We start from the raw sequence: 15,000 nt of genomic DNA on the forward strand, positions 1-15,000 counted from the left end.
ATCTCTAGCTTCCTTTCTGGTTGTTTTATAGCTGCTGTTGTAGACGGCCACCGTTCTTCTTATAGAGCTATCAGTAGTGGTGTTCCTCTGGGTTCTGTCCTATCACCAACTCTCTTCTTTCTGTTCATTAAATATCTTCTAATCCGTACATCTAACCCTATCCACTCATACGCTGATTACTCTACCTTTCATCTTTGCATTTGCTTCCCAGTGTCGATTTCAACAGCTGCAATAACAAACAAGGGATGAAGCTATGGTACACCTAATGTCTGACTTGGCTCATATCTCTGACTGAGGTAAAACTAATCTTGTAGTGTTAATGTTTCAAAAACTAAATTTTTATTTTTCAGCTCGTCAAAATCGTCCGCGGGAGTATCCTTTTATTTTTAACAATACCCAGCTCAATTTTGCATCATCATTAAACTTACTTGGGGTTTAATTTGAGGGGGATTTATCTTGGAATGACCCTATTACCTCTTTTGTTATGTCTGCATACATGAGACTAAGTGTGCCAAGCTGACTTCGTGCCTTCTTTACCCCTGCATAGTTGCGACTTTATACACGGGTTTTATTCATCCTTGTATAGAGTACAATTCTTGTGTGGGGAGGCTCCCCACATACAGCTCTTGTCAACAAGGTGGAGTCAAACGCTTTTTGTCTTATCAACTCTCCTCCTCTTACTGGCTCCCTTTAACCTTTATCTCATCGCTGCACAGTTGCATCTTTATCTCTTTTCTGTCGCTGCTTCTATGATCACTGTTCCTCTGATCTGTCTGCTTGCATCCTTCCACAATTACAGCGGGCGTGCAGAACCCGTCTAGCAATAAAGTCTCATCCCTTTTCTGTCCAACTGTCTAATGCAAGACTTAACCATTACTCCCACTCCTTCATGTATGTAACAGGTCAAGTCTGGAACTGTGTTTCTCTGTCGGTATTTCATAATGCCTATGACCACCAGTCTTTAAAATGCACTGTGTCCAGGCATCTCAAAATGAACAGCTCTTGAATTTGACTCGCTCTTGTTTTTTTGTTTTTTCTTGGAGGAAACAGTCTGGCGGGCTTCTGGTCTTTGGTTCCTTTTTCCTTCCATTAAAAAAAATTATATCGTTTTAATATCGAACAAGAAGCTGTGCCATGGCACAGCAAACCAATCCCTGGCAGTCATTTCAGTGCTGTAGTATAAACACAACAGGATATCAAGTCAAAGATTTCATATATTAAATTTGCGGTAAATCGGGTGAAAATCTACGATTTTATGCCCATTTAAAAATTTTGGCCCAACCCACCTGACACTGAACTCCCTACCGCAAACTGGGGAGTGACCCCCCTGATGTAATGAAGCATGTTATAGGATGTAGAGTTGAAAGACGCACCTTCAGGTTTTGGTTTCATGTCGATATGACGAGTGTGAAAGGACTTATGGCGAAAAAAAGGTTTTTGTTTTTTACATTTTGGGGGCAGCCTGGGCCTTGGCCCAGTTTGGCCCAAAATTTAATCAGGTGATCAGAAGATTAGAGACCATCATCCCTGTAATTTGAATCAAAATCGCACCTGTAGTTTTCGTGTGAAGTTGTTAACAGAAACAGACAGACAGACAAACAAACAGACAAGCAAACCGAGTGAAAACAATACCCTGGCGAGGACGAGTAAAAATTTTGACTACAAGATGGTAATGAGATATAATGCGCAGAATAAACTGCCACTAGTTCTCCTATGCCACCAAGAATATGGTCCAAGATTATGGCTTACCACCAAAAGTCAGAAGGAAGGAGGGAAACAGAGGAACAATTAGTCAGTGAAGGTTCATGGCCCAACAACGAGATATATCCTTTCAATCCCAAGACTTGTTTTACTGATTTATTCTTGTTCCGTTATATGGCTTTCCTTAGGTTTTGGGAGACCTCTTACAGTGCAGTGATACATGACGGCTGTATCCATAGGCACGGATTTGGAGGTGGCCTGGGATGCGTACGTCCGCCAGATTTTCGGTAGACTACTTATTGTTGATAAAAACGGCTGCTTATCTAAATATATGCAACAAATTTCTTTCATAAACGCCATTATATAATAATTTCAATGAAAAGAGAACGTTGGTTGTAAATTGTGAAGATTTTGATATTGACTCAGCATGAAAAAACTTGTAATTTCGAGAGGAATCATTCCCCCCCCCTCCTTCCACCTCTCCCTTTATTTCAGTGTTAGATCCGGCATTGCATCAAAAAGTCTAAAGCCTCTTAAAAGTGAAATAAAAATCTTTTGAAGGCAGCAATACTGAAATGAAACACACGTCACTAGAGTAAAGCGTTAACACCAACCTGCGCCTGACGAGTAGCAGCGGGGGCGATCTTGTGGGCTGACACGCTGACGAAGGCGGCCTGACGGGAGCGCTGACCTCCCTCCACTTCTCCTCCCTCATCCCTCACCACACACACTGACAACTGAAAGAAGATGAATTACAAGGCTTGGGTTAAGGCCTGTTTATTAAAGAGGGTCTGACAGTCCATTTTTGCTGAGGCCCAAAATCTCCTTACAATACGGCCCACACAAGATGGTGTCACATTCAGGCCCCCACTGTACTGGTAGTGAACAAGGGCATATAATTGGTTTCCTCAAATCTGACTGTCCCAGAATTTGGTCTCGGGTTTTTTCAGTTGTCGGCAAAGCAATGCTAACCAATTTACCACCAAGTCCCAAAAAACTACGAGAAAACAGAGTGACTGTGGGAATCAAGGGGTAAAATGATGATAATCTATGTATATACAGCCAGACGCCACAATCCCGGCTGAGGTAGACGTGAACAATAACCTCCACATTGCCATGTTCTTCGCCATCAGGTGGTCTCTCAGTCTCACAGCACTCTCACAAATAAATTCCCGCGTCCCTACATCTTATCCTTGGTCTCACTCTCCCCCTCTCCTTCTGTCTCACTCACATACACTACTTACTTTACTATCCTTACCTTCAACTTGTAGAATTAGACATCATAGTGTTGGTCTTCTCTGAATAAAACAGCCTCGAAAGGACAATTAGGTCTGTTGTTGTTTGCTTTCCTTTGTACTCCTTTGTAATTTCTCTCTCCATTCGTACCACATGGCCAAAGCTTCTCACAGTAGGCTACTCTTCCAAACACTTCCCTGCACCTACGAGTACACATCAACATCACCGTTATTCTATATCTGCTCATCCAGTGTTTTTTGCTCCGTCAGAGGCGTAGGGGTCCAGGGCTAGGCTACTTAGTACCACTCCCTTGAATGGCATTATGTGAGCAATAACCCCTACCTCTACCTTGCAGGCCTCATCTGGTTGGAGGCCGTAACTCAGTAAACCACCAGACTTAATTTGGTTATATGATTACCACCCAGCGTAGTGAACGCTTATCTGGGACAAAGGAAATCATCTGGCTTGTCACTCAGTGCAGTAACACCCGAAGGCATCACTACATGGAGTGAGTGGATGGCAGGCGTCCCCACCTACCATAATATAATTATCTCCTAATTAAATGAATACACTCATGGTAGGAGGTATTGCTTCCTCTCAACTCTCCCTAACGCCTCACCATCCACATTGTTAGCTAAGAGGAAATAAAGTGACGAAGGTCGGGCAGACACTAAATGCCTGCGAGTGTGGGTGAAAGTTTTGCATCACTGGAACCCATAGAGGCTTTCACCAGCACCCGCCATTGTCCAGTGGGGCCAATTATATGGATGTCAACGTTGCAAAACTCTCGCCAGCGCCAGCAAGCATTTGATGTGGACACCACCTAACACGAAAGTAGAATGACGTCATTTCATTCTTGCTATCTCCACACGATTTTATTTAGATCCGGAGAGACTTTCCAAACTCCTTAATAACAAGAGGTCTTTACACAGTTTGAACAAAATCGCCTGCATACAGCAAGAATGAAGTGAAAATTGAATCATGAGGAGCGCTACTCCTCCCCTTCATCTCGACGCTACCACCCATCACACCCACCCTCCCATTCACCCACCCATCCACCCACCCATCCACCTAGCCAAACACACACACACACACACACACACACACACACACACACACACACACACACACACACACACACACACACAGGTAGAAGGAAATGAACTAACTGAGCCACTGATGCAATGCAATGAAGGCAATTAACACCTGACTAAACGTGTACAAACATCCTTTCACCCTGCTGTTGTCAGGCTCCTGGGGTCGGATCTCTGTGCATATAATTTCTGTCAGTACAAATTATTCATTTAAAAAAACAATGAATTTTAGTAATGGAATAAAATTTCCTTTCATCTATCTATCTATTGCCAGACGCCTCAATCCCGTTTGGGGTGGCCACAAACAAATCGCCTCCAAGTCGCCCTGTCCCCCGCCATTTCACTCCCCTGCTCCCAACTCACACCCCCCTCTCTCATATACCTCTCCACCCCATCTCTCCATCTCATCCTCGGCCTCCCCCTCCCTCTTTCCCCCTGCACCTCACTCACATACACTCTCTTCGTCAGTCTTTCACCCTCCATCCTCTCCACATGGCCAAACCACCTCAGTGTGTTCCTCATAACGCTTCCTATCACATCCACATCAACACCACAACGCTCCTTTATATCCTCATTCGTCAGCCTGTCTCTCCATGTGACTCCACAGGCTCCTCTTAAATAACTCATTTCCACGGCTCTCACTCTTGACTTGTGTCCTTCCAACAACGTCCAAGCTTCACTTCCGTAAGTTAGAGTTGGTATCACAATACTGTCATGTAGTAACTTTTTCACTTCCATGCTCACTTCCCTGTTTCTTATCACTGCTTTCAAAGAACCAGCAACCTTTCTTCCCTGCTGTACCCTTTCAAACACTTCACCCTCCAAACCTCCATCCTTACTCATCACACTACCCAAGTACTTAAACGTACTCACATTTTCCAATTTCTCACCATCCAACCTCGCTGTACATTCACTGACTTCACCTCTCTCAAAGACCATCACTTTACTCTTCCCTACATTCACCTTTAGATTCCGTTTCTTACACACTCTCCCAAACTCATCCACCAAGCCTTGCAGCTCCCCTTCGTCTTCACTCAACAACACAGTATCATCTGCAAACAACAGTACAGGGAGTTTCCAAACACTATCCTCTCTCACCAGGGCCACTCCAACATCCACTACACTACCTTGTACCTCTTTTATTACCCCATCCATGTACAGATTGAACAACCATGGAGACATGACACATCCCTGTTTCAACCCAACTTTCAAAGAGAAAAATTCACTTAGTTCACCATCCACACGCACTGCAGCCTTCGCACCATCGTACATACTCTTCACAGCATTCAACAACTTCCCATCTATTCCATATATTCTTAACACTTTCCACAATCCTAGTCTATCCACCCTGTCATATGCTTTCTCCAAATCCATGAAAGCTGCATACAACTTCTTTCCCTTCTCTAGAAACTTTTCCACTAAAGATCTGAGAATGAATATCTGATCTACACAACCTCTTCCCTTCCTAAAGCCTCCCTGTTCTTCTCCAACTAATTTCTCTGTTCTTTCTCTAACTCTGTCAATAAGTATCCTACCATACACTTTTCCTATTATACTAAGAAGACAAATGCCCCTATGATTACCACACACTTCTTTTTCCCCTTTTCCTTTGTACAAGGGAATAATTATACCTGACTTCCAATCCTCCGGGACTCTACCTTCCCCCCAGGCCAATCTGCACATCTTCCACATCCATTCTACTACTATCTCTCCCCCATGCTTCAGCATTTCACCACACACTCCATCAATTCCTGGGGCTTTCCCTGATTTAACTTTCTTCACTGCTTCCACAACTTCTATCCTACTGATTTCTTCCTGTCTTCTCACCTCCCTCCTTCTCCCAGCCATTCCCCAGCCACTTATACTCGCATTACTTCCATCCTCCACGTTCAACAATTCCTTAAAGTGTTCTCTCCATCTGCTCACTTTTTCTCCATTCTCCATTAGTAATCTACCATTTTTATCTTTCACTCCCCTGCTAACTTCACTTCCACCCTGTCTTACTCTTTTCACCTCTTTCCAGAACATTTTCTTACAGTCCCTCCACTTTACACTCAAATTCCTTCCAAATTCCTCATCCACTCTCTTCTTACTGTCTCTTACTAATCTTTTCACCTCTCTCTTTCTTTCTACATATAACTCTCTCTTCCGCCTCTCAACTTCTTCCACGCCCCTATTTCTCATCCATTCATTGTATGCTTTCTTCTTTTGTGCCACAGCCCGTTTCACCTCTTCAGTCCACCACGCTGTTCCTTGCACCCCCCTTCATCTTCTCTTCCTTCCACACACCACATCACATGCTGCACATATTTCTTCTGTAAATATTCTACACACACCTTCCACGTCCCCCATCTGCTCCAACTCATATTTGCCCAATCGTTCCTCCACTTCTCTCTTATACTCTGCCTTTTTCTCATCCTCTTGTAACCTTTCCACTCTCTTTGCAACTACTCCTTCCTCTCGTCTTTCCCTTCTTCTATTCCTCCATCTTACTTGAACTTTAACTCTGGCCACCACCAAGTAGTGGTCAGAAAGTCCACTCCCCCAGCCTCTATAAACTCTTGCATCCAATATACATCTTCGCATCCTTTCATCCACACACACATAATCAATCATTGGCTTCCTTTCACTCAATTCACCACCAACCCTTCTCATCACTCGCCATGTATACCTGTAGATCATTTTATGCCTGAAGAGGGTATTGGCTATCACCAACCCCCTCCCAGCACAAATGTCCACTAACGCACTCCCATTCTCATCTATCTCAGCAGGCACACCCCACTCACCAACTATTCCATCCACCTTCACATTCCCAACTTTACCATTCATATCACCAATCAAAAACACTCTATCATTCCTTCCAAACTTTTCCATGCACACTTCTACATTTGTCCAGAACTCTTCTCTCACTCTTCTAGCACGATCTTGCGTTGACGCATACACACACACAATCGCCCACATCTGTATTCCAACTTTCAACTTTACCCACACAATCCTTGATCCAACTGATCCATACTGTCTTATGCTCCTCTTCCATCTTTTACTCACAACTATACATACTCCTTCCTTTGCCCTCTCATTCTCACCTACTCCTGCACATATACCCCATCCATACTCCCATTCTCTCACACTTTCTCCTCTCCATTTTGTTTCAGTTATTCCACATACATTCACTTTCGCATCCTCAAGCACCTGGACAATCTCTCTCTCTTTCACCTCATCATTTGCTCCCCTTACATTCCATGTTCCAATTGCAATGTTCTTTGTCCGGTCCTTGGTCGTCAACGTTTGGTCAATCCTTGTCCGAGGCTTATTGTTTGTTTTTTTAGTTAGTTGTTTTCCGGGGAGGGGCACTAACCCTCCGCCAACCCTTTTAGTCGCCTTTTACGACAAGCAGGGATACTGAGGGAGTATTCTTGACAAACCCCTCTACCCCCAGGGGGTCGGGTTCTTGATGGATAGGCGGCTTTGTAGCATCTATTCCTTTAAGATTTATTTTTCACACAATATCTTAACACTCTTATATTTTATTTATATCGTCTTGATATTGCTATGGTCTATATTAGTTACATACAAGAGGAAACTGAGATGTGATGTGCAGAATGACTCGCTAGGGAAGAGGTGTTACCAAATCTCCAAAGCCACTCTGAATGCAACCCATTATCTTAAGCTGCGTACAAATGACACCTATATTATACTATCCCTATGCTGGTACATAAAGTCCCCTACAGTGACGTATCATCACCATCATCATCATCATACTACAACCTTACAACCAGGATGTGACGAGATCCAAAATCATGCAGCGTGACCACTGAAAAGTACCACCCAACCATTCACATCACACATGTCTTCGAAATCCTGCCTACCTCTTACAAGCACCCTACATTGCTGGCGTGCCTACACGCGGTGGCACTGTGCTCCCTGGGTGGAGATCAGTAATTGCGGCGTCCAGCCAAACTTCCTCACACTTCCCTGATTCTCGCCTTAAAGGGTTACGGAAGGACCCAGGTCCGACCCTGGCGAGATGATGTCTAACACAAGGGAGCGTTGGTTTCCTGGACGGTGTAGATACTGTCCTGTACCTGTAGGATGATTCTACAGAAGCAGTTGCTTACCTGTGGTCGACGGGTTTACTCAGCAAGGCAGACTGGGGTTAAGCAGCAACAGGAACAACTACCAAAGATAGCTAACATTTTTTTATGCTCTTTACAAATGCTTGTGACATATAGTTCTTCCATCAACTATTATGAAAAAAATTAGTTTAGTTGTATTAAGTGCACTTCCTTATCAGGTGACCCTCTGATGTAGAGGTATATGAATGAGGGAGAGTGAGTTGGAGAATGGGCCGCCTGATGGCGGAGGACAGGGTATTTTATGGCAATTCGTTTTTGGCCATCACCCTTCCAGGATCAAGGCATCTAGATTACAGACAGACATCAGACAGATAGATAGACATATAGACATATAATTTTTTTCAGTTTTAAAGAAATATTTAAATCACGTTGACACCAGCGCCATCTGGAGACTTTGTAGTCTAAATAAAAGTGTGTGGTAGCGACAAGAATAATGAAACTCATTGGACAGATAAGGCCTTAAAATGGAGAGGGGGGTGGGGAGAATCCTAGTCAAAGACATCCTCGTACCAGATGCTTGAGAGTCTCACCTTCATGTGATGGTATCGATATAACTGGGATGTTTAACTGTTTGATAATACAGTACATCCCCAAACTACTTCCACGTCCCTTCCAAAATGGATGATGGACCGTTGGAGGACACATTAAGCCTGTAGTCCACTGGGTTCATGTTCCAGATGAGCCCAGGGCTACAACAACAATAATCTCCATACATAATTCATGGAGTCTTTACTCTTACCGTAGCGAAGGCACCCGACGCCAGCAACTCCGTCCGTGTGACCCTATCCGGGGATATGAGTGTGGGTGCAGGCGCGGGTGTGTGTACAGGTGCTGTTGGGCCTTGCCGGTACACACATGTCAGCCACGGTCCTGTGACTGACGGTACCTGAGAAAAAAATAGCAGGAAAGTGAGGTAAAGGTGGGACAGACGTCATGAGGCGATTCTTCGCAGAGCTCATCTCCGTAACCTTAGCCCTTTGAGCCTGGGACATTTTATTCACCCACAACCTTGGGGTACAATGCCACTGCATCATCCAGATTACATGACTGTTTACCAAACAAACAAATGTATAAAACAAGGAAAGGGAGCTTTACATCTTACTCTTGCCCTTTCTAGGCACGATACGACACAAAAGTTCACACAACTGAGGTACACTTGGAAATTAACTCCCTCAGAACGATGACACTTCCTTTACTGCATTCTTGCTACCTTCAGGTGTACTCAGCCTTAGAGAAAACTCTCCGTATTAGAGACAGTCTTTATTAGCCTCTTCAACCCATGGGATCCTTCATACGTTAGATGAAATTATCTGGTGGTTGTGGGAGAAAGAAAAAAAAGAGTCCTGGTAATGAAGAGATTAATCAGCGCCTCATTTGATAAATAAATTTTACATGGCTAAAACACAGTAGCTCAGATTAGTTAGTGAGGAGTTGGATTAGTTGATGACACTTTTTTTTTCTTATAACACAACAGAGGAAGGAAAAACGAATTAAAATCCAAACATCAGATTATAAGTGGCCTCCATTCATGGACTTGAACAGCCGTAGGTTGAAGTTTGGGGGGCATAGTACTCTAGGGAAGCGAGTTCCAAAGAGATGCAGTTCGGGGAATAAAAGAATTCTGATAGGCAAAGTTCTGCAATATGGCAGTGTGACAGTCAAGTCATGAGTTCTACCAGATGCCCGTGTAGCACTGGGGGAAGGTATGGAGAGGTGGCAAGATGGATGGAACTTCGTCTGAGCATTTGCCATAAAAGTATCTCCAAAATAATGCAAGTGAGGCAACATTCTTCCTTATTTGCAGGCGAGGTAGTTCATTTGTAATAGTAGGGTTATTAGTAATTCTGACAGGTTTATTCTGAATTTTGTCTAGTTGTTTTAGTGCTCCCTCTCTATATCCATTCCACACAACATAAGAGCGATACAGCATGTGAAGCAATTAGACAAAGAGGGAAGAATTAAGCTGTACAGTCAAGGACACATGGTAAGTTCGCCTAACGCTTCACTATTTCTACTTGCCACCTCCATATATTTATGTCTATATTTGTCGATTTGTTTACTTATTTATAGCCAGAGACGTTAATTCCGTAAGGGATGGCCACAAACAGATCGCCTCCACGTCGCCGGTCTTCTGTCATTTGGCTGTCTTCCCCTCAACCCACATCCCCCTCTACCATATATTTCTCCAATCCATCCATCTCTTTCATGGTTTCCCTCTCCCCCCTCTCCCCCATCACCTCACTCAAATACGCTCTCCTAGTCAGTTTCTCATTCTCCATCCTCTTCACATGGCCAATCAGTCTCATAGTATAGCTTCGAACACTTTCAGTCATATCCACAGTAACATCACAACGTTCTTTACTTCCTCATTTGTCCGACTGTCTCTCCATGTAACTCCACATGCTCCTCTCACATAACACATTTCCACTGCTCTCTGTCATAACTTGTGTCCGTCCAACAGGGTCCATGTTTTGTTTCCAAAGTCAGAGTCAGGTTCAAAATACTGTCGTGGAGCGACTTATTTTCATTTATTTATTTTTTACTTCCATCCCCACTTCCCTCTTCACTGCTTTCTGTGAACCAGCAACATTTTCTTTCTTCTCTGCTGCACCCATGCAAGCACTTCATCCTCTAAACTTTAATCCTTGTTCATCACACTACCTAAAGACTTGAATGCACTCACAGTCTCCATTTCCTCATCATCCAGCCTCGCTGGGCAATTTGTAATTTCACTTCTTTAAAAGACTACAGTTTTACTCTTATCTAAATTCAGTTTTAGATTTCGCTTCATATGCTATACTCCCAAACTCACAAACCAAGCCTTCCTGCTGACGTTCATCGTCACATAACAATATCGTGTCATCAGCAAACAACAGTGCAGTACTTTTCCAAATCCTACTCTCTCACATTCAAGACACTTCAGCATCCACTGCCCTGCCTTGTCCCTCATACAACTCTATCCATGTAAAAACTGAACAACCATGGAGACATGACATCCTTGGTTCCATCCAACATTCATATAAAAGAACTTAACTAGTTCACTGTCCAAACACACAATACTCCAGCGCACTCAAACATACTTCAGTACCTATCTCAGTGGTTTTCAATCCCTCAATAAGCTGGTGCTCATGGCTACGCCCCCTCCCTCCATTTTATGTCTGATTCCTCCCTCCATTTTATGTCTGATTCCGTTTTAAACTCTTCAGTTATCACACACACACACACACACACACACACACACACACACACACACACACACACACACACACACACACACACACACACACACACATTATCATCATCATCATCATCCATCATACACATCATGACACTACACTCCCATAAACATAAGCACACTACGCTGTCATAAACTCCAACACACCACAGTGTCATAAATGGCACTACACTTCACCAACATAAACTGCACTACACATGCACTGTCATTAACAGCAATCCACCACACCGCCATAACACCAACACACCACATCATCATAAACACCAACAGACTACATCGTTATAAATAAATGCACCACATGGTCATAAACACACCACCTCATGGTCATGAACACCACCAATTTACATGGTATAAACACCACCACACCACATAATCATAAACACCACAACTCACGGTCATAAACATCACCAAAAAAAATGGTCGCAAACCCCACCACACCACGTAGTTACCACCGCAGCACATGGCCATACTGACTACCACACCACATGGCCATACTGACTACCACACCACATGGCCATACGGACTGCCACACTACATGGTCAACATCACTACCACACCGTATGATTATAATTACCACCACATCACACGGTCATAAGCATCACTACACTACATATTGATAAGCACCACCGCTACGACACTGTGCTAAGTACAGGCACATGTTCATATATTTCATTCCACAGTCATTCACATCAGTCACAATTAGAACAAGCTTCTTCATAATCCCCTAACTTTTGGTAAACCTTTTCGTCGTTACGAAATATGAACTAAATAACAAACTTTATCAAAACATTGAAGTATAATCATTGTATGATTCTTACAATAAACATGCAGCTGCTATCACTTGAATAAAGAGAAGCGTAAGCGTGAGACACTTGTGCTGACGTGATTGGCTACTGGTACTTGAACTGTGGCAATTTGAAAATTTCAGAAAGAAAAAAAAAAAGGCTAGACGTGTGTAATAGCCCGGAAACGGAAACCAGTCCTGAAGACATATATATATATTTTTTTTATTCTTAAACTTTGAAAAACTGTGTCTGGTCTACCTCTTGGTATCAGGCTTCTTGGAATTGTTATCTTGATCTCGAGACGACCAAAGCAAAGGAAGAGAGGGAGCAAAGACGGCCTGGCGACAGACGGAGAAGGAACGACACTTATTCCACACTGGTGCAAAAACAAACATGCTTCTGAGGCTCAAGCAGAGACAAAACAAGGAACGGATATACGTATAACCGAAGATCCATCATGACAGACACCAGCTTATTCAGTCCAGTCATTATTTTCCCTGTGTCCTCGTGCTTCCCTCTGGAAAATGCTCACACCCATCTAGGGGGGCTGCATCCCCCAGGTTTAGAACCAAAGATGTATCTGCCCCTTATATTTTTAATACCTTCCACATTTCTTTTTCATGTACACTGTCGTATGCTTTCTCCACATCCATGAACGCTGCATACACTTCTTTACCTTCTCTAGACACTTTCACTAAACATCTCAGCACGAATATCTGATTTACACAACTTCTTCCCTTCCTAAAACTCATTGGCTCCTCTCCAACTACTTCCTCGGTTATTACCCTGTACTTTTTTTTTTATGTGACCGACTCTGGGCATAGGCTTCACAGCCTGCTTTCATGGCCCAGTAGTCCTCCTACATACCATACGCCTCTACATGTCACCACTTCGGCGCTAACACCCACCGTCCATACTGAATACATGCTAAGGCTGTCTCATACAGGACTGGTGTATTGGTATTAGCGGGGGTATTTTACGTCATGTCGGCGGGTCTTCTTGTAGATCAGTAAACTCTGATTTTTATGAAATTCAAACCCTTAAACTGTTCCCAGTCCCAGCAGGGATTTGAACCTGAGTCCGGTAGGACTACAGGCCACCTCTCTATTGATTGAGCCACTGCCTCCCTCTGTTTATAAGTATCCTGCCATATATTTTTCCTATTATGCTGAGAAGACAAATACCTTGTGACAGTCACACCAACTTCTCATTCCCCTTGAACAGTTATACCTGTCTTCCAATCCTCCGAGACACCACTGTCCTCTCAGGCTAATCTGCACCTCTTACACATCCATTCTAAAAATAATTCTCCCCAATATTTCAACATTTCACCATTCAGTTTATCAATTCCTGGGGCTTTTCCTATTTTGACTTTTTTCAGCATTTCTAATAGTTTATTTTGATAAGCCATATTAAATAATTCTTTACCAAACGGGAGCTGCCTTTCCTTATTTCCTGTTGATATTGTCTTTGATATAGGTTACTTGCTATGCTTCACAGAGTACCATAGATACAGGGCGTCTTTTAAATCTTACCTGTGAAATACGTAAAATCTTGTTCCTATCACACATGTTGTCATCCTGATATAGTTACCAACAAGAGCAGAACTTGCTGCCAAACCCCAGATGCACGACTTACTTATGGCATAATTTCAAATTCTCTAATGATATGTTAGGTCTGTATAATTTCAGTTGATTAAGGTAGGTTAGGAAAGAATAGGTTAGGTTATGACAGATTAAGTTTGAGAAGTTAGGATAGACTGGGATTTGGCTTGACTGGTATCTGGGGGCTCTCTAAGATTAGGTTAAGTAGCAATCCAAGGTGGTTGAAATTTTAGGGGGTCTGAGGGCGAAATCCCCCAGTTTGAGAAAGTTAGGGTTAGGATAGGTTAGATTAGGCTAGATCATTAGGTTTGTATAGATCTGAATGTTTGATGCACTGACGCGTCCTGTTGCCGAGATCGTCCGTACTCAACTCGTCCATTCGGTTACAGGCTGCCATGGAAGGATTGGCGGCTTCCTTAAAAACTTCCCCCCAAAGCATAATATTGTTTTTCCCACTCACTTTCTGCAGCCAAAATTCTACACTGAACTATCTGTGTTGCATGAGTACTTATTTTCCTTCGGACAGAGAGTTTGTAAGAATATAGTTGGAACCACAGTGACCATTTGGTAGAGAATTATATAATATTCCTAACATGAGAGGGGCTTCGTATTTTTTTTCACTGTCGATAGATAATAATCTTTTACATGATTCGTCAAAGAGGAACATGACACGGCATGGGGTGAAGGACACACAGTGGAATAGTAATCGAACTTTAGTCCTCGACTGTACATTAAGTAACTGGAACAACAGAGAAAAAGAGAATATCATATGAATTACTTTTCCTTACCTGCATTCTGTTGTCTGACTCTTCATGTGCAGGTGGAGGAGGTGGTGGGGGGACGGAGGGCGGAGGGGGGGCAATGGAGGCCATGGTAAGGGGACGGGGGAGAGGGGTGAAGGTGGGGAAAGCAGAAGAGGGGAAGGTGGATGAGGGCTTGAGTGTTGGAGTAGCATAGACCGGGGAAGGTGAGGAAGAATTTGGGGTAGGATTGGTGGGATGGATAGATCGCAGGGTGATTGTGGAAACTCGAGGCGTTCCTAAAGGGGTTCCCAGGGGAGTCTTCTGTTGTTCCTCGTACAGAAGACAACTCCCTTCGTCATTCGTGGGCGTGTTGGATCCGATCACGCCCACGCCTACGCCCATCAGGCTCTTCATGTCCAGAGTGTCCGGTGGTGGGCGGCGGAAAACGCGAGGTGAGGACACTTTT

At 43.5% G+C, this 15,000-nt stretch overlaps 1 protein-coding gene across 1 annotated transcript in view; it reads right to left on the reverse strand.

Annotated features, from left to right (window-relative positions):
• Positions 1-15,000, reverse strand: part of LOC145402660 (discoidin domain-containing receptor 2-like) — a 162,610-nt gene that overhangs the window by 55,473 nt on the left and 92,137 nt on the right. Inside the window, exons 8-10 of the mRNA XM_080274643.1 lie at positions 14,580-15,000; positions 8,907-9,053; positions 2,316-2,438 (exon numbers count right to left, since the gene is read on the reverse strand). The exon at positions 14,580-15,000 is cut by the window's right edge and continues 220 nt beyond it. Coding sequence (XP_080130769.1) covers positions 2,316-2,438; positions 8,907-9,053; positions 14,580-15,000 — 691 coding nt within the window. The remainder of the gene's footprint in view (positions 1-2,315; positions 2,439-8,906; positions 9,054-14,579) is intronic.

Source organism: Coenobita brevimanus, chromosome 58 (assembly GCF_032717465.1).
Source record: "Coenobita brevimanus isolate Jiangsu-jjx chromosome 58, ASM3271746v2, whole genome shotgun sequence".
NCBI lineage: Eukaryota > Metazoa > Arthropoda > Malacostraca > Decapoda > Coenobitidae > Coenobita > Coenobita brevimanus.